General features: G+C 45.7%; 2 protein-coding genes across 2 annotated transcripts in view; both read right to left on the minus strand.

Moving 5' to 3' along the window:
• Nucleotides 1-21,088, minus strand: part of LOC310675644 (uncharacterized protein) — a 66,542-nt gene that overhangs the window by 30,535 nt on the left and 14,919 nt on the right. The gene's annotated exons all lie outside the window — the stretch shown is intronic.
• LOC310676856 (uncharacterized protein) overlaps nt 1,435-21,088 on the minus strand; it is a gene marked incomplete at its 5' end in the record, with an annotated part of 37,141 nt that continues 17,487 nt past the window's right edge. The window contains 2 exons of the mRNA XM_083439033.1: nt 1,435-3,622; nt 8,662-8,788. Coding sequence (XP_083295159.1) covers nt 1,962-3,622; nt 8,662-8,788 — 1,788 coding nt within the window. The 3' untranslated portion in view covers nt 1,435-1,961. The remainder of the gene's footprint in view (nt 3,623-8,661; nt 8,789-21,088) is intronic.

Genomic DNA, 21,088 nt, shown 5'->3' on the forward strand with positions numbered 1-21,088 from the left:
TACTTTAGCATTCCAATCCCCTATAATGAGAAGAACATCCTTCTTTGGTGTCACTTCTATAAGGTGTTGTAAGTCTTCATAGAATTGGTCAATTTCAGTTTCTTCAGCACCAGTAGTTGGTGCATAAACTTGGATTATTGTTATGTTAAAAGGTCCCAAGCCTATTTTGTCTATTTTGTATTTCCGCCAAAATTTTCCAAATTCTGGGGATTTAAAAGTCTTTCTTCTATCTTTCTTCTATCTTTGTAGGTGAAGGAAATACCTTCAGGAAATTCCCACTTCTGTCTAATTTCATTTGTTTTCAAAACCTCTGTCAGAGTCCAAGCAGCTGCCAGGGTTGGAAGATGGCCCAGAGCAAAAGGAGGGGGGTTATCATGGAAACACTCTCCCAGAATGTAGGTGAAAGGCCGAACTCCACAGAACTCAGACATGGGTGGCCAGCCTTCGAGTATTCAAGAGCGTAGGGGGGTTACAGGAAAAAGGACACAATTTGTCACAGAGTACGAAGAGAAGTTTCCTCCCATGTTGCATTTGTAGGGTGAAACGTGACACTGAGAACTTAGATGAGTCATCATCGTAATCATAGAATCATAGAATCATAGAATCATAGAGTTGGAAGAGACCACAAGGGTCATCGAGTCCAACCCCCTGCCAAGCAGGAAACACCATCAGAGCACTCCTGACATATGGTTGTCAAGCCTCTGCTTAAAGACCTCCAAAGAAGGAGACTCCACCACACTCCTTGGCAGCAAATTCCACTGTCGAACAGCTCTTACTGTCAGGAAGTTCTTCCTAATGTTTAGGTGGAATCTTCTTTCTTGTAGTTTGTATCCATTGCTCCGTGTCCGCTTCTCTGGAGCAGCAGAAAACAACCTTTCTCCCTCCTCTATGTGACATCCTTTTATATATTTGAACATGGCTATCATATCACCCCTTAACCTCCTCTTCTCCAGGCTAATGGCGACCAGCTTGCGGGAGAAGAGCTCCTGGTAATCTGTTCTTTTCTTGGAATAAAACCAACTTTATAAATGAGCTGCACTCAAGGAATACGGATTGTGTTCCCCCACCTTGATTTCTCCAGGCAACCAATATTTAAGATACTTAACTTGTGGTGCCCAGAATTGAACACAGTATTCAAGGTGGGGTCTGACCAAGGCAAAATAAAGTGGTACTATTCCTGCCCTTGATCTGATTCGGCCTTCTGCAACATTGGCCTCCGCTCCCCATTTGGTGTCATCTGCAAATGTGATGAGCATCCCCTCAGCTCCTTCATCCAAGTCATTTATAAAGACGTTGAACAACAATGGGCCCAGGACAGAACCCTGCAGCACCCCAGGATGATGAGGAACCATGAAGGAGGACTGTTTGGGTTCGGTCAGTCAAATCCAGTTAACAGTTTCCTCATTCAGCCCACATTTTACCGGCTTCCTCACAGATCAACAAAGTTTGTAACTCCATCCATAAAAAGGGGAGGAGAGATTTATCTGGCTGGACTTGTTTTTGAGAAAGCCATGCTTTCATCCTGTATGTTTATATTGTGAAATCTTCAGACGAAGGGTACATAAATTTTAAAAATGATTATAAATAAGGATATTGACAAGCTGGAACATGTGCAAAGGAGGGCGATTTATGTCTTTGTTTAATTTGTATAATACTTGACCCAGTGGTGCTGAATTGAATAAAATATTGGTGGTGGGACAGGTAAGGTCTGCCTTGCACAATCAAACACATGATGCATGCAGGCCATTAGAATGGCAATGCCTACTAACTTGGGTGGTGGCCCCCTCAAATGTTTTATGGGGGCGCAAAAAACCCTCAGCGTCTAAAGATTGACTCCTGTTGCCACGTGTCAGGGCGGTTACAACATAAAACAAAAACACAATATAAAAATACAAAATACACATATGTAACCCTCTTCTCACCACATTTTTAAAAAGTGCAGATTTCCTTGTCTCCTAAAGCTATATAATGAAGGATGTCTCCCCAATATGAACTCTTTGATGGCAAGTGAGAGAGTACCTCCGAGTAAAGCTCTTTCCACATTCCACACACTGATAGGGTTTCTCCCCTGTATGCATTCTTTGATGGGAAGTGAGATAGGGGCTGTGACTGAAGCTCTTTCCACATTCTGCACACTGATAGGGTTTCTCCCCTGTATGAATTCTTTGATGGGAAGTAAGATCATTACTCTGACTGAAGCTCTTTCCACATTCCATGCACTGATAGGGTTTTTCCCCTGTATGAATTCTTTGATGGGAAGTGAGAGAGGAGCTCTGCCTGAAGCTCTTTCCACATTCAAAGCACTGATATGGTTTCTCCCCTGTATGAATTCTCTGATGGGAAGTGAGAGAGGTCTTCATACTGAAGCTCTTTCCACATTCCATGCACTGATATGGTTTCTCCCCAGTATGAATTTTTTTATGGGAATTGAGATCGGAGCTCTGACTGAAGCTCTTTCCACATTCCATGCACTGATAGGGTTTCTCGCCTGTATGAATTCTCTGATGGGAAGTGAGATTGGAGCTGTGACTGAAGCTCTTCCCACATTCCATGCACTCATAAGGTTTCTCCCCTGTATGAATTCTTTGATGGGAAGTGAGATGGCAGCTCATACGGAAGCTCTTTCCACATTCCCCACACTGATAGGGTTTCTCCCCTGTATGAATTCTTTGATGGGAAGTAAGAGCGAAGCTCTGACTGAAGCTCTTTCCACATTCTGCACACTGATAGGGTTTCTCCCCTGTATGCATTCTTTGATGGGAAGTGAGATTGGAGCTGTGACTGAAGCTCTTTCCACATTCTGCACACTGATAGGGTTTTCCCCCTGTATGAATTCTGTGATGGGAAGTGAGAGCGGAGCTCTGACTGAAGCTCTTTCCACATTCCATGCACTGATAGGGTTTCTCCCCTGTATGAATTCTTTGATGGGAAGTGAGTTCGGAGCTCTTCCTGAAGCTCTTTCCACATTCTGCACACTGATAGGGTTTCTCCCCTGTATGAAGTCTTTGATGGGAAGTGAGAGAGGAGCTCTGACTGAAGCTCTTTCCACATTCTGCACACTGATAGGGTTTCTCCCCTGTATGCATTCTTTGATGGGAAGTGAGATTGGAGCTGTGACTGAAGCTCTTTCCACATTCTGCACACTGATAGGGTTTTCCCCCTGTATGAATTCTGTGATGGGAAGTGAGAGAGGAGCTCTGACTGAAGCTCTTTCCACATTCCATGCACTGATAGGGTTTCTCCCCTGTATGAATTCTTTGATGGGAAGTGAGATTGGAGCTCTGACTGAAGCTCTTTCCACATTCTGCACACTGATAGGGTTTCTCCCCTGTATGAAGTCTTTGATGGGAAGTGAGAGAGGAGCTCTGACTGAAGCTCTTTCCACATTCCATGCACTGAAAGGGTTTCTCCCCAGTATGAATTTTTTGGTGGGAATTGAGATCAGAGCTCTGACTGAAGCTCTTTCCACATTCCATGCACTGATAGTGTTTCTTTCCATTGAGATTTCTTTGTTGGGAACTGGAATGGGAGCTCTCTCCACACTCCAAATTCTTACGTGGCTTCTCCTCTCTGGGGATTTTGTCGTGGTCATCCTTGTTCTCGATCTGCAATTCATCACAATCTGCAATGGAGGCAAAAAGAGATTTGAGCCTCAGGAACAAATGAAGAAGAACTGAAGGAAATTGGGTGTGTTGGGGTCACAGAACCAGGGAGCAGATGCATGGTCCAGGAAGCCAAAATACTTCGGAACTGAAACCGTGCCGGAACAGAGACTGATCCTCAATCCTGAGCAACTGTGACTGGCAGCGATGATGGCCAAGTTTCTGAAGCCAATGGGGGAAGATGGGTTTGCTCAGAAGAAAGAGGTGATACAAAATGGGGGAGTGATGCAAAGGATTTCACAGAGAGGAGGGTTGCTGTACAGAGGGGGAGCCCTCTACGTCCCAGAAGGGGAACTCTGAGCCAAGGTACTCAGACAATGCCACGATAGTACGATGGCAGGCCATTTTGGGCAATGGAAGACAGAATGCCTAGTAATGCGAGACTTCTGGCGGCCAAGGATACAAGAGGAGGTCAAGGAGTATGTATGGGCGTGTAACACCTGTCAACGGGCAGAGGCCCCGCGAGACCCCAGCAGGCCTACTACAACCACTACCTATTGGAGATTCATTCCCCGTGTCTGCAGTCATGGGATTGTTGTCTATCACATGACGGTGTATGTTTTCATTCCACAGAGTGGGAAATGACAGAGACAGGATGTTTGTGTTACTGTGTTCCGTGAAGTAGGACTATTATCCTTTGTTCTCTCTCTTTGCTGTCTGATGAGAAAAAGGAAGGAGCTAAGTCAGAATGCTCCGAGTGTTTTATATGTAAATAAAGTAGATTAGCCAAAATGCTGAGTTGCTGGTTCTGTTACACAGGCTGTGAAGACTCTGCAGATTCCTAAGTGTGCTGATGTCTGTTGCCATCAGTCGCTGTGATGTTCAGGCACAAGGAAGGTTTTGATGCTCCCGAACGATCGACCAGGAGGGAAACCATTGCCATGGATTTCATCACCGACTTGCGAGAGTCGCAGAAACAGACAGTGATCTGGGTTGTGGTGGATCTTTTTTCAAAGATGGCACATTTTGTACCCTCCGATAAACTACCCTCGGCACACGAGACAGCGCAACTCTTCGTGGAACATGTGTTCGAACTGCATGGATCATAGAATCATAGAATCATAGAGTTGGAAGAGACCACAAGGGTCATCGAGTCCAACCCCCCGCCAAGCATGGACTACCAAGGAAGTTTGGACTACCATGGAAGATTGTGTCAGATAGCGGAATACAATTCACAGCCCAGTTTTGGAGAAAACTGATGTAACCGCTGAAGGTGGAAATATGCCTCTTGTCAGCTAAACACCCACAGACAAACAGTGTCAGAGAGGGCGAAGGCCACATTGCAGCAGGATCTATGATGTTATGTGAATTACCAACAAGATGACTGGGTAGACAACTTGGCACTGGCTGAATTCGCTTACAATAACGCAATACACTCATCGACACAACAAACACCATTTTTTGCTTGTCAAGGGAGACACCCACGGATGTTTCCAGGGCAGGGGGACAACCTCACAGTGCCAGCAGCAGAACAGTATGCAGAAGAAATGGAAGTGCTGCACAGTATTTTGCAGGATCACCTAGAAAGGGCGAAGGCTCAGTACAAGGCGGAAGCAGATAAACACAGGCAGGTGGGCAAGGAGATAAGGGTGGGGGACCAAGTATGGTTGTCCACAAAAGACTGGCCGAGCAAGGGATGGTGCCGTAAGCTGGAACCGCAAAGGGTGGGGCCTTTGAAGTGGTGGAACAAATCAACCCTGTGTTGTTCAAGCTACGCCTATCTGAGTCAATGAAGATGCATCTGGTGTTCCATCGGTTGCTTCTATCTCCACTGATGCTGAGACACCCGTATCAGGAGAAGAAGGAACCACCACCCTTGCCGATATTGGTGGAGGGTGAACCTGAATACGAGGTGGACGAGCTACTAGACTCTGGCAGGAGAGGTAGAGGGTGCAGTATTTTGTGTCCTGGAAGGGGTATGGACCAGAAGAGAATTCATGGGAGAGCACAGGAAACATACATGTACCAAGGTTGCAGAGCGAGTTTCATTGTAGGTACCCCAGGAAACCCAAACCCCAAGGTTGGGTAGAGGAAGAGCTGAAATGGGAAGAAGAAGGGGAGAATGAGCCCGAGTGGGAGGAAGCAGACGAGCAGCAACCAGGAGGGAGGACAATGAGGAGGAATGGTGGGAAGTGGCCCAGAGCGCCCCAAGAGAGGAAGAGGAGAGGCAGGAGGAACAGGAGGGCGCCCCTAGGGGGGGGGTGATGTAAGGCTGGAGCCAGCAAGCGAACAGCAGCAGCTGCCAGACTTGGACGGGAGCCCAGAGGGAAAAGAAGAAGAAGAGTTTGGATTTGATATCCCACTTTATCACTACCCGAAGGAGTCTCAAAGCGGCTAATATTCTCCGTTCCCTTCCTCCCCCACAACAAGCACTCTGTGAGGTGGTTGGGGCTGAGAGACTTCAAAGAAGTGTGACTGGCCCAAGGTCACCCAGCAGCTGCATGTGGAGGAGCGGAGACGCAAACCCGGGTGCCCAGATTACGAGTCTACTGCTCTGAACCACTACACCACAAAGGGAGGATTGTTATGGGAAGAACAGAGGAAAGTACAGGGGGGAGTAGTTCACAGCCCAGATAAATACAGGAGTTATCAGATAACAGTTTGTCTGAGCCAGTTTCCAAGCCTCTCAACCTGAAGGAATGCGGGAGAGGAGCGGTACAAGAAAAGGGGAAATTGACATCACAGAAGCGACGGAAGAGATTCGTTTTCACGCGTTGTTTCCGGAGGAAGAGGAACAAAGCTGAGGATTTAGTTGAGTCATCATCAGGGTAGCCATAAGTCATGGGGGCAGAGAGGCATGTTTTTTCTGGAATAAAACCAACTTTTAATTGACTGTACGTGTTTGCGTCTTGCTGCTGCCACAGTATTTTATTAAAAGTTATGGTCAAATAACCAGAAAAAGCAAGCACAACTTGCTTAGGTTGACTTTTGTCAGTGTGTTATGTGATTTCAGTGATTTTTTCAGTGTGTTCTTTGATCACGTTGGTTGGTTCTTTTGTCTTATTTCATTTAGTGAGTTTGCAGACATAATAAAATTTTAAAAATGGCACAAAGACTTGACTGGTCACCCAGAAAGCCATGTAAAATAGTACTACTACTACTACTACTACTAATAATAATAATAATATCTTTATTGTCATTGCCCCCTTCGGGGACAACGAAATTAAGTGAGCAAGGCTACAATTATGAAGAAATTAGAAAGAAGATTGGGGGAAACAACCAAAGCTGGCCTTTCTATATATTTGAAGAGGTATAAGGAGACTCTTGGGACGCGGGTGGCGCTGTGGGTAAAAGCCTCAGCGCCTAGGGCTTGCCGATCGAAAGGTCGGCGGTTCGAATCCCCGCGGTGGGGTGCGCTCCCGCTGTTCGGTCCCAGCGCCTGCCAGCCTAGCAGTTCGAAAGCACTCCCGGGTGCAAGTAGATAAATAGGGACCGCTTACTAGCGGGAAGGTAAACGGCGTTTCCGTGTGCGGCTCTGGCTCGCCAGAGCAGCGATGTCACGCTGGCCGCGTGACCCGGAAGTGTCTTCAGACAGCGCTGGCCCACGGCCTATAGAGTGAGATGGGCGCACAACCCTAGAGTCTGTCAAGACTGGCCCGTACGGGCAGGGGTACCTTTACCTTTTAAGGAGACTCAGTCACTACAAAATCAGACTGGTAAAGGCAGGAAAAGGTGCACAACAGCAAGTGATGATCGAAGAATGAAGAGACTGTGCCCAGAGGAAAGAAGAAAATCATCTGGGTGTTTACAAGATGACATGGGGCAATGGAAGGTGAAGTTGAGTGCAAGGACTGGTCTAAATGCTAGAATTCTAAGGAAAAAGCCATTATCTCTCAAGCAAAGGTGGAAAAGATTAAACTGGGCTAAAACTCATGGTAACTGGACAGCGGAACAATGGGACAGTGTTATTTGGAGCGATGAGACCCCAATCTCCTTGCTTGGTACTGATGGCATGAAATATGCGAGCAAAAGGTGTGGGAAGAATTTGTGTCATCAAAGGAATGAAAATGCCCCAAAATAAATAAATGAAATACTTGTGCCCAAACTGAAGCGTTCTGCTTGTGATCTTTTCCCAGATACTGAACCTTTCTATTTATTTGTTTGTTTTCTATTTCAGCAGGATTCAGCTCTATGTCATGTTGCTGCTGTGTGCAAAAGGTGCTTTCAAGATAATGATATTTCACTGCTGGAATGGCCTGGGAATAGTCCACACCTTAACCCAATCAGAAATCTATGGAGCCAACTAAAGAAACTTGTTAGTCAAAAGCAACCCAGCAATAAAGTCCAATTAACAGAGGCAATAATTTAATCTTGGTTTCACTTTATTACAGCTGCAGAACTAAGAAACTTGCTTCACTCCATGGGAAGGCGTTGTAAGGCCAGAATTAAAGCTAAAGGTTCCCAAACTAAGTATTAATTGACATGGTGAGAATTTCTGTTAGAAGATTGGCATATGAAAATGATGGACTCTGCAAATCTGGTGACACTGACAGGAAAAATTCAAAACCAGCACGATTAAGGATTCCAAAAGGGTTGGAGTAAATTTATACGATATCTGAAAGATTATTGTAAGCAATTAACATCACTTGCAGGGTTGTCTGAAGACTTGAAATGAGAAATTTTCTACCTTTCTATATTTAAATTTTGAGCCATTCTGTAATGAGTGTAATAGGAATTAGAAAGTGTACAAATTGCAATGATATAAATGTTAATTTTGAAAGCCATGAGGCAGCGGGGAAGGAAGTTGAGGCTCTAAAGAGCCAGGGTGGTATAGCGAATAATGATGACACAAATGTACAATATTCAATGGAGAATAATTTTGAAAATTATATATATAAGAAAAAACAGTAATTTACTGTTCAAGGTTTTTTGTGGGGGTGTTAGGTTCCCAGGTGTTGGAGGGGGCGCTGCTGAGCTCTGTGGAAATGTATGAGGTTTGTCACGTAGAGGTATTTTTTGAATTTCCTGGCAGATAGGACGATCCCTCAGGGAGCCTTACCAAGAGAGGCCACGATCCCCCGATTCTCCTCCATGACGTCCTTATGCAGAGCTCTCTGGTCAGGATCCAGCAACGCCCACTCCTCGTCCGTGAAACAGACAGAGACGTCTTCAAAGCACACTGGACCCTAAAAGAAAAAGGGAAATGTCCTCCTCTTAATTGCTGCGCTGTTTCAATAGGATGGCTTTGCTGCACATTTTAATTCTGGATGCTTATTTCAACGCTTTAATGGAATTCTTTTATTCTGTGTTTTAATTACGGACATTCATCTGCTGCAAGTGGATTTCTTATGGACAGGGCCAACCCTGACCATTCTTGCAAGCAATCCAACAGTGTGCCAGTGTGCAGCCTGCCTTTGCTCCTCCATTGTCAGACGTCTCCTGGCTCTGAGAGACGAGCAGGGAGGGGGGCTTCTGGCAGAAGGAGAGGGAGCCAGGGTCTTTTGCCTCACCATCCCCACTACTGACTCCCTGTTGCTACTCAGCTTGGGGGGGGGGGGGAGTGTCCCCGGATAACCATACTCTAGCCCTCCTAGAAGGAAGATTGCAATGCAAAATGTGGAGGCAACGGAAGGGATTTATGTGATGTGAATCAGCCTCGTTGCTCCTGCCTTCCAGTAAATAATAATAATAATAATAATAATAATAATAATAATAATAATTTATTTATACCCCACCCATCTGGCTGGGCTTCCCCAGCCACTCTTGGCGGCTTCCAAGAAAATATTAAAATACAGTAGATACATTTTCTTAGTGGTGAATGGCTGAATCATAGAATCATAGAGTTGGAAGAGACCACAAGGGTCATCGAGTCCAACCCCCTGCCAAGCAGGAAACACCATCAGAGCACTCCTGACATATGGTTGTCAAGCCTCTGCTTAAAGACCTCCAAAGAAGGAGACTCCACCACACTCCTTGGCAGCAAATTCCACTGTCGAACAGCTCTTACTGTCAGGAAGTTCTTCCTAATGTTTAGGTGGAATCTTCTTTCTTGTAGTTTGTATCCATTGCTCCGTGTCCGCTTCTCTGGAGCAGCAGAAAACAACCTTTCTCCCTCCTCTATGTGACATCCTTTTATATATTTGAACATGGCTATCATATCACCCCTTAACCTCCTCTTCTCCAGGCTAAAGATGCCCAGCTCCCTTAGCCGTTCCTCATAAGGCATCGTTTCCAGGCCTTTGACCATTTTGGTTGCCCTCCTCTGGACACGTTCCAGTTTGTCAGTGTCCTTCTTGAACTGTGGTGCCCAGAACTGGACACAGTACTCCAGGTGAGGTCTGACCAGAGCAGAATACAGTGGCACTATTACTTCCCTTGATCTAGATGCTATACTCCTATTGATGCAGCCCAGAATTGCATTGGCTTTTTTAGCTGCCGCGTCACAGCTAATTCATCAAACATTAAATGCTTCCCTAAAGTAAATGCATGAAGTCAGAACAGACTGACAAGGGAGTCATTTGTATCTTGTGGAAAATGGGTGCCTGGCTCTAGTGGGGGTCCTCACCTGGGGGTCCTCAGGAGTTGCTCTCCCCCCACCCCCACTTCGGGGCACATTTCCCCCCTGCTTTTGTCTCCTTTTCTTGCACTTGGACTCTCTGCTGCTCTCCAGACAGACTCCTGGGGTGGGGTCCCTTTTTCTTTGCTCTGAGGGCCAGGAATGTATCTAGTCAACCCCCTGAGGGCCAAGTGGGCGGGGCCAAATACATCTCCTTTGAAATTCAGGCAGCTAATTTATTATTATTCTTCTCTTAGATGGCTGAACACACGCACAGCCATTGATGCCGAGGTCCCTGGAGGCTCAGGGAGTAGCAGCGCCCATTTCCGGATGCTTTGCCAGCAACAACCCCTTTGGGCCAGAGAGGATGTGGTCCTGGGATGCCCTGCTCTGGGTGCGAGGGGATTGCTGCACTGGCCTCCCTGGGGAGCTGCCCTGGGAGACACTGGGAAACTGGTCCCCAATGCAGCAGCCAGACTATGGGCTGGGATCCCTCTCTTTACTCCTCTCCTTTCTCTCCCACCTTTCCTTCCTCCCTCCCTGTGGGGTTTTCTTTGGGGGGGGGGTCTAGTCCACCTCCTCGTCCAGCTTTGGAAAACCATTTGCAGATCTTTCCTCTGTTGTGCAGTGAGGCTGAGCGATGTCACACAGAGTTAAATCCTAGGGAGATTTCGTGGGAGAGTCATTGTTTTTCTGAAAGGCCAACTGAGTTTGGGATCCTCTGCTCTGCAGGAAGGAGAGCGTGGCAGACCCGGCCCCTCCCTGGCAGGACCCTCTCCTCCCTGACTTGGGGTCCCCCCCCCCGCAGGAGCAGATCAGGCCCCCCAGGCCCCCTCCCCTGCTGCAGCCCTGGGACCCCCACCAGATTCCAGAGAGAGAGGAGACTCACCAGATCCCAGAGAGAGAGGAGACTCACCAGATCCCAGAGAGAGGAGACTCACCAGATCCCAGAGAGAGAGGAGACTCACCAGATCCCAGAGAGAGAGGAGACTCACCAGATCCCGGGAGAGCCAGCGAGGCAGGAAAGGACTGGGGAGGGAGGGGCCTTGGCTCTGGAGGACCTGCCCCCCCCCCCGCTTCCTGGCCTCTCTAGGAAGGCAGCTCAGTTCCCTTTAACCCTTGCAGTGCCGAGTCCCCCCCAGCTCAGCCCTCTCTCGCTCTCTCCATCCTTCCCCAATCCCAGAATTGGGCTCTGAGCTGCCACCTCGTGAGCAGAGAAGCCTCCCTGGGAAAGACAGGAGGCCTGGCGGGACGAAGAGGCGGGAAGACTAGGGAAGAAGAAGAGCCTTGCTGCCTGGGAAGCCGGAAACCTCATCCTGGCCTCTCTAGGAAGGCAGCTCGGTTCCCTTTAACCCTTGCAGGGCCGAGTACCCCAGCTCAGCCCCCCCCCCCCATTGCACACTCACTTAGCCAGGGCAGAACTCTGATTTCTACTAATTTCTGTTATTTTTAATGGCTCTAAGGGGCAGCTTCCACCTGGCTCCGCCTCTGGCAAGGGGTGCTTTATTGGGGGGGGGGGGGTTGGCTCTTGGCTGGGCTCTGAGCATCTCTGTCTGTTGGCCAGAAACCAGAGGAAGAGCCTGCAGGGAAAAGGGCTTTGCAGGAGGCAAGGAAGCTCCTCCTAGAATTCAGGAGTGGAGAGAGAGGAGGGGATCCCAGGGTCATCTAGTCCAACCCCCAGGGATCTCAGCTGAAGCATCCATGGCAGATGGCCGTCCAATCTCTGCTGAGAAACCTCCAAGGAAGGAGAGTCCACCGCCTCCCAAGGGAGACCTTTCCCTGCCCAACTGCTCTTAGATGTCCCTCAAGGCAGCGGGTCCTGAGTTCTAGCCCTGCTGAAACAATGGCACTGGCTGCCAAGGAGGAACCAAGCGAAGCTCATAATAAATAAATCCCATTCTCAGCATAAATAACCAAAACTTTCTTAAGCATGTTGCTATGCAAACACTCAATAGTATTCCATTTCCCCTTCCAGAAATGCTGAATTTCTAACTCAACGGCCTAAAAATGGATGGTTGTTATGCTTAGGGAAGCTTTTAATATTTGATGGACTATTGTATTTTAATATTTTGTTGGAAGCTGCCCAGAGTGGCTTGGGAAACCCAGCCAGATGCGCGGGGTATGTATAAATAATAATAATAAAAATACTGCTGCTACTGCTGGGCAGATAAGCCTCCTTCTTCAAATGGTTTTGGGTTTTTGTCTGTGTCAGTTGTTAACTGTTATTGATATTAATGTTGTATTCTGAATTTTAGATCTTATGATTTATGTGGAAATTCTTTTCCATTTGGTTGTGTACCTTTGGATGTGTTTTACTTCTTGTTTATTACATTGGTAATGTTGGTAATGATGTAAATCTTGTCATAACAATAACAACAATAATTTATTATTTATGCCCCGCCCGTCTGGCTGGGTTTCTGGGTGGAGATATGCAAGATGGCGTCGAGGTAAGACGCTCCTGTTAGGTGTTGGGGGCTCCTACTCCTTTTAACTTTTTAAACTTTTTAATCTTTTAACCCTCTTCTCATCCATGTTTGGCAACCTGGGGTTTTATATCAGAGAACTTGTGATGTCGGCGCTGTAAATTAGAACTAACAAAGTCGAACAGCTTAACAGCTGCCGCCCACCCTATTTCAAGGACTCGTAACTCTAAGCAATTCAATTAATCTTCTGAACTTTCTCCGACCTGACTCTGATTCAGGCTTTGACTCGGCGTTTTAAATGAACTAAGGGAGTGAAGCTGTGCTGCAGGACTGTTCCGCTTGTGCTTTCATTAAAAACTTCCCTAAACAGGGCTGCCTTCAGGAGTCTTCTAAACGTCAGATAGTTGTTCATTTCTTTGACATCCGATGGGAGGGCATTCCACAGAAGAGGCGCCACGACCGAGAAGGCTCTTCGCCTATCATGTTGTAAGCTGCCTTGAGCATTGTTTTAACGATGGAAAGGTTACAAAAATAAAATGATGATGATGAAGATTGAACAAATGTCTACGATTTCCCACAGGCTACTTTGCGTGAGGGAAACTGCAATCCAGGGAGTCTCTGGCAGGAGATAATCAGATAAGGAAAGCTTTATTTACTAAAAAGAGAATGGTGAAACAAAGTGAAGACAGGAGATGTGTTCTTTCAGGTAGAAGTTAACTTATTCCATGAAGTACTTTTGACACAGCCCAGCTTCCTTCACAGCGAGGGGCCACTTTTCCTTGGTTCCCCTCTCTCTTAGCAATCCCAATCCTGAGGTATTTTCCTTTGTACACCAGACCCAGGGGATCCTCTCAGCCCTTGTCACAGACTTTGGAATCTCCTTTTCCTAGAAGATCTCTCTCCTCCTGACTGGAAGGAGACCCCAGAAGAGAGTCTTCCCACAGCTTCTCCCTCCAGCTTCTCTCCCATCTGAATACTCCCTTCAGACCCTCAACATGGTCTCCCCATCTCAGCTGTGAGGCTCCTTCCTCTGGCTCCATAGATATTCTCCTCAGAGCGGATGATCCACTCAGATCAGAGCCACTTCTCCCTCCCTCCCCCCTCTCCTCATCCCCATCTTCTCTCAACCTTCCCTCTCTCCCATCTCAAACCCCCCTGAGAAACGGCTCTCTTTATTTTCCCTCCAAAAGTGCTGGCGCCACCCCCCTCTGAGTAGCCAATCAGAAAGAGGCTCTGGCCCTCTGGTGGAATGGTGAGGCACTGCACCCCCAGACTCTGCTCTGGCTCTGCTGTCCGTCACAGCAGCCAGCTGCCCCAGCAGCCCTTGCAATCTCCCCACCGCTTGAGCCGTCCTCCATTGTCTCCCAAGACGGAGGAGGAGAGAGCCATTCAGGGGCCACAGGAAAGGGGCATTGGGGGCCGACAGAGGCAAACTGGAGTGGGGAACCATCGCTGAAAGGATGCCTGCCTCTCTCTCTTCTTCCTTCTCAATATCCGTTATTGCCAGCTAAGAAATTGGGGGAAAGGCAGCTACTCTGTGTAGGGTTTCTTGGGGATGAGATCCGTAAGCTGAGTATGGTACGATTTCTCAGCATTTAATGACACACTTTAATGGGTAAGTGCAGTCATATTGGAAACATTGCAGACACAGTCATGAAGGGTTTTTCTATAGTGTTATATTCATCCTCACCTGAATAAACACCTAGATTACATGAAATTAATGGGTGTTACTGTCTGCAAATAACATTAAACCTATGCACGCAGAGTATTGGAGTAGGACAAATGATTCCCCCACCTCCTGGAATTCCCTAGGCAAAAATGGTCAACCAAGCATTTAGTATGACAGTGCGCTATGTCTGCCGGAGAAAACACAAGAAAAGGGCGGCCTGCGTTTGCTGGGAAGCGAGGAGACAGGAAGAGTCAAGTCCAGTATGTTTCTGCAGCAGTTCGATGTACAGTGGTGCCTCGCAAGACGAAAAGAATCCGTTCCGTGAGTCTCTTCGTCTAGCGGTTTTTTCGTCTTGCGAAGCAACCGCATTAGCGGATTAGCGCTATCAGCGGTTTAGCGGCTATTAAAGGCTTAAGGGATTAGCGGATTAGCTGCTAAAAGGCTATTAGCAGCTTAGTGCCTTAGAAAAAGGGGGTGGGGAGCGGAAAAAAATCGCAGCAACTCGCAAGACATTTTCATCTTGCGAAGCAAGCCCATAGGAAATTCGTTTTGCAAAGCACCTCCAAAACGGAAAACCCTTTCGTCTAGTGGGTTTTCCGTCTTGCGAGGCATTCGTCTTGCGGGGCACCACTGTACCAGTCATCACGTTGGACAGGACTGGATTTTAGACTGCGCAGTGACAAACATTTTTGTAAAGTCTGCACAAGCCCTTAGAAAAACAACCTTGTAAATCTGTAAATGTAGTACTAGCTGATGGATCAGTGCATGAGTCAGCTGGAAAGGGTAATATGAATCTTAACTGTTTAAGCACCAAATTTACCAATGTATTATGTGTACCAAGTTTAGAAAATAATTTGCTTTCAGCTGCAAGTCTTGTTAAGCAGGGGTTTAAGGTAACCTTCTCTGGTTCAGGCTGTAAAATAGAGAAAGCTGGAAAAGTGGTTAAAGCGTCCCTAAAAAATGGTTTATTTGTTTTGAAAGACCAGCTAATAAGTGAGTCTGGGGCATGTGTTAATGCCTGTAATAGAGCCTTGCATGATGAGTGCCAGCACCAGTGGCATTGTTGTTTGGGGCATGCCAATTTCCGCAGCATTGCAGAAATGCCAGAATTAAGTAAGGGAATTAAAATGAAAAAGTGTTCAGTTTTTCTGGACTGCAATACCTGCAAGGAGTCTAAAAGTAAGCAGGGATCTTATCCTGAAAGTAATAGAATTAGCAAGAATCCATTTGCTTTAGTACACTCAGACCTTTGTGGGCCATTTGCAGAATCTGAATGAGGAGCAAAGTTTTTTCTGGTTCTTGTGGATGATTATAGCCGGTATACTTGTTAAACACAAAAGTGAAACTGGTCAACTGATTAAAAATCGGGTCAACTATACAGAAAGGCAGTTTCCCTACAAAGTTACCCAATTGCAGAGTGACCATGGAGGCGAGTTCATGTCTGAAGCCCTCCAGATATGGTTGAAAAAACGTAGTATTAGTCGCCATAAATCGTGTCCTTTTTCACCCAAAGAAAATTCGATTGCAGAACGCAAGATAATGTCTTTACAAACAATGCTAGATTCTATGTTATGTGATTCTGGCTTATCCAGGAAATTTTTTGGGGAAGCAATTCTCTGTGCTAATTACATACAGAACAGATTGTTTCATTCTACCATAAACAATACCCCTCATTTTTTGCTTTATGGGGAAAAAACCCTTTTTGGACCATGTTAAAACTTTTGGTTGCTGGGCTTGGGTTCACATCCCAAAAGGACAGAGGAGGAAAGGAGAGCCCAAGGCAAAGAGATTTAGGTTTGTTGGCTATCAAACTTGGTCAAAGGGGTATCGTTGCACTAGGGCGTGGCAGAGTTGTGATACCAAGACATGCAGAGTTTTGTGAGCAAGATGGTTGGGCTCGTTTACATGGAAATTCAGAAGTTGTTTTATCTTCTGATGATACAGCTAAATTTGTGAAATCTGAGGAAGAAAAGCCACAAATTCAAGAAAGTTCTGAAAGTGATAGTGATGAGGACTCAGGGGATGAGGGTCCCAATACACAATCTCCTAAAGCTGAACCAATTTCTCCAGAGCAAGATGAATCAGAAGGGGAAGATAGTTCAGAGGGGGAAAGTGTTCAAGTTAGAAGATCACAAAGAAGCAATAAGGGGGTACCTCCGGAAAGGTTTACTATACAAGAAGTTAAAACTGTTGATGTGAAGAAATAACCTAGTGATTATGAGGAGGTTTTAAAGTTACCACACCAGGAAATAGTAATGTGGGAAAATGCAATGAGAGCAGAAATGAAATCTTTGGCAGAACATAATGTGTTTACAGAAGCAGAAGACATCAAGAAGAGGTGTCAAGAATACACAGAGGAATTATACCAGAAAGATATGGATGTCTCGTACACCCCAGGGAGTGGGGTTGCTGACCTTGAGCCAGACATCCTGGAGAGTGAAGTCAAATGGGCCTTAGAAAGCATTGCAAATAACAAGGCCAGTGGAAGTGATGGTATTCCAGCTGAACTATTAAAATTTTTAAAAGATGATGCTGTTAAGGTGCTACACTCAATATGCCGGCAAGTTTGGAAAACTCAGCAGTGGCCAGAGGATTGGAGAAGGTCAGTCTACATCCCAATCCCAAAGAAGGGCAGTGCTAAAGAGTGCTCCAACTACCGCACAATTGCACTCATTTCACACGCTAGCAAGGTTATGCTTAAAATTCTTCAAGGAAGACTCAAGCAGTATGTGGACCGAGAACTCCCAGAAGTGCAAGCTGGATTTAGAAGAGGTAGAGGAACCAGAGACCAAATTGCAAACATGCGCTGGATTATGGAGAAAGCTAGAGAGTTCCAGAAAGACATCGACTTCTGCTTCATTGACTATGCAAAAGCCTTTGACTGTGTCGACCACAGCAAACTATGGCAAGTCCTTAAAGAAATGGGAGTGCCTGATCACCTCATCTGTCTCCTGAGAAATCTCTATGTGGGACAAGAAGCTACAGTTAGAACTGGATATGGAACAACTGATTGGTTCAAAATTGGGAAAGGAGTACGACAAGGCTGTATTTTGTCTCCCTGCTTATTTAACTTATATGCAGAATTCATCATGCGAAAGGCTGGGCTGGATGAATCCCTAGCCGGAATTAAGATTGCTGGAAGAAATATCAACAACCTCAGATATGCAGATGACACAACCTTGATGGCAGAAAGTGAGGAGGATTTAAAAAACCTTTTATTGAGGGTGAAAGAGGAGAGCGCAAAATATGGTCTGAAGCTCAACATCAAAAAAACGAAGATCATGGCCACTGGACCCATCACCTCCTGGCAAATAGAAGGGGAGGAAATGGAGGCAGTGAGAGATTTTACTTTCTTGGGCTCCATGATCACTGCAGATGGTGACAGCAGCCACAAAATTAAGAGACGCCTGCTTCTTGGGAGGAAAGCAATGACAAACCTAGACAGCATTTTAAAAAGTAGAGACATCACCTTGCCAACAAAGGTCCGTATAGTAAAAGCTATGGTTTTCCCAGTAGTGATGTATGGAAGTGAGAGCTGGACCATAAAGAAGGCTGATCGCCGAAGAATTGACGCTTTTGAATTATGGTGCTGGAGGAAACTCTTGAGAGTCCCATGGACTGCAAGAAGATCAAACGCATCCATTCTTAAGGAAATCAGCCCTGAGTGCTCACTGGAAGGACAGATCGTGAAGCTGAGGCTCCAATACTTTGGCCACCTCATGAGAAGAGAAGACTCACTGGAAAAGACCCTGATGTTGGGAAAGATGGAGGGCACAAGGAGAAGGGGATGACAGAGGATGAGATGGTTAGACAGCGTTCTCGAAGCTACAAACATGAACCTGACCAAACTGCGGGAGGCAGTGGAAGACAGGAGTGCCTGGCGTGCTCTGGTCCATGGGGTCACGAAGAGTCGGACACGACTGAACGACTAAACAACAACAAATGTGTTTACTATTGAGCCATTGCCAGAAGGAAAAAAGGCAGTGGACTGTAGATGGGTGTATAAAATAAAACACTTGGCAGATGGTAGTGTTAAGTAAAAAGCTAAGCTGCTAAGGTAAAAGTTTTGATGAAACCTTTTCTCCTACTGTAAGGAGCGAAAATGTATGTTTATTGCTAGCTATTGCAGCACAACGTGGGTTTAAGGTAAATCATTTTGATATTGAAACAGCTTATCTTAACGCAAATCTGCACAAATAAATTTTTATGAATCAAGCACCAGGATTTGAGGCAGGCAAACAGAATTCTGTAAATGGGTTACACAAAGCAATCTATGGGCTCAAACCCTTGGCTATTTGCAGTTTAGTAGCGCTGCAGAGAGCTTGCTGGGGAGACCATGCATTAAAAAGGGACTCAAAAATAACTTAAACAAGGTTTTAAAAAGAAAAAGAAAAACTCCTTATACACTAAATACATCAACAACAAACCAGTCCCAACCACCAACCCATCCCCCAGGGTAATGGGAGAGGAGCTAGGTGCTGCTCCTTATATACTATACCCAATTGCTGACGCAGCTTAATTAACACAACCTAGCAGCACCTGCTATGTTTCACAGCTGCAAGACTGGGTCTCGTTATTTGCCCTGGCCCTTAAAGACATACACAACTTGTGAAATAATAATGAACCTTCACATTTTAAAGTGACCATTCAACACAAACAATCAATTAGAAATTGGAACAAGTGTCTCAATAATGCTTTAAAAAATATTGGCTTTAAAAGAAGGTTAGCTGATAATTGCTTGTACACTAAAGGAAAGGGTGATAAACAAGAATTGTTAATGTTTATGATTTGCTTTATTCTACAAAAAATGACAAGCAAATGGAAAAATTTGCAGAACAACTAAGAAAAGAATTTAAAGTAAGAGATTTGGGACCAGTAAAAAATTATCTCGGTCTAGAAATTCAAAGGACAAACAATGGAAGTTTTTTGTTGAGTCAAAAAGATAAAATAATGGAATTACTTGAATGAAACAATATGCAAAATAGCAAGGGAGTAAAAAGCCCAATGGAAATAGGTTTTTTCAAGAACGAAGGAGAACGCACAGAACCTGTAAATCCTGAAATGTACCATTCAATAGTTGGAAGTTTATTATACATTTCATTGTGGAGCAGACCGGATTTGAGTTATGCAGTTGGAATACTGAGCAGACTCGTAAGCTGCCCCACAGAAAATGCCTGGAAGGGTTTAAAACGTATTTTCTGGTATTTAAAACATACACTTGATTATTGTTTAAGATTACCATCTTCAGGGTCTACAAAATTGCAGTGTTATGTTGACAGCGATTGGGCCAACCTGCCTGATAGAAAATCCATTTCTGGCATGGGGTTTCAATTTGGGGATTCCTTGAAAGGTTGGAAGTCCAAAAAGCAAGGAATCGTGGACACATCTTAAACAGAGGCTGAATACTGTGCTTCATCAGAGTTGTGTAATGAAATATAATATTACATTCAAATCCTCAATGATTTAGATATACAATATGATTATCCAGTTCAAATATGGAAAGACAATCAAGCTGTAATAACTTTGGCTAGGTCTGAACAGTTTAAAAATAAATCAAAACATTTAGAGATTATCAGAATGTAAGTGAAAATGTTAAACAAAGCCTGTTAATGCTGAAATACTGTGAGAGCATGCAAAATGTGGCTGATATATTTACAAAAGCACTAACATTTGAGAAACATGCACAACTAGTGACAAAATTAGGAATTGTTGTGCATGATGTATAAATATGTTTTGTATATGTTTAAAGTATTGTTTCTGTTTCTGTTTGAATGAGAGGGGGTGTTAGGAGTTATTCTGCAAAGAAACAGAAAAGCTGATTGTAACTTTAAGAACCTTTTCTGTGAGTTCTGGGCTGATTAGGCACAGCTGGTCACGACTACAAAAGGAGGAAAAGTTAGTTTGAATGATCACAGCAGATGGTGACAGCAGCCACGAAATTAAAAGACACCTGCTTCTTGGGAGAAAAGCAATGCCAAACCTAGACAGCATCTTAAAAAGCAGAGACGTCACCTTGCTGACAAAGGTCCGTATAGTTAAAGTGCCATGGAGGCCCCTGGGGGTCTGGGGCGGTGGAAGGGGACACTGGAACATTGAACCCAGAAACTCTGCTGGGTGGTCTGGTTGTCTCCTGCCCCCCCCCAGCTCCCAGGGGAGGCATCAGGACCAGCCACTCCCCCGCCCAGATCATCTCAGAGGCCCATGGCCAGTGAGAGAAACCTCATTTCCTTCTCATCAGGGAGGGGAAAGTGATGCAGCCAGCTTGGCTTTCAGAGACAGACACCTTCCTCTACTTCTTCCTCCAAGAGGCAATGAGAGAAATGTCTTCTTCGTGGGCTTCCTGGCGCTGCCAGAGAGACCATCCGGCCTGACCAGCCACCTCCCCCACCCCCACTGCTTCTGCTCCCAACTCTAGTGGCTCTTCTGCTGCATGAAATGAGAAATCAGCAATGGCAGAGACACCCACTCTGGGCCTTGGATTGCAGGCGGCAGAAGGAGCCAGAATCTTGTCCTCCTTCCCCCTGGTGCTTAGCCCCTGCAGTTCTGCCAAAGGGAACCTTTGTCCAGCGTCTCCTGATTATCCTGCCTCACCGGGGGTTGGACTAGATGACCCCAGGGTCCCTTCCAACTCTACAATTCTACATTCCTACAATCTGCTGAATGGAAATTCAGATTTAGAACATGCTCCGCATGATCCCAAGAGGAACACACTTTGCCCCCATGTGGTGAAGGGACAGATCCGAGGAAGGTCCTGGCTTCCGTCCCTAATGCATATTTCAAATAGTAGACACTCCCAGAGAGGTTTGCCAGGTAGAACTGCAGATACAAATATATGAAA

This window comes from Podarcis tiliguerta, assembly GCF_965153285.1.
Source record: "Podarcis tiliguerta genome assembly, chromosome: 4".
Classification (NCBI taxonomy): Eukaryota; Metazoa; Chordata; class Lepidosauria; order Squamata; family Lacertidae; genus Podarcis; species Podarcis tiliguerta.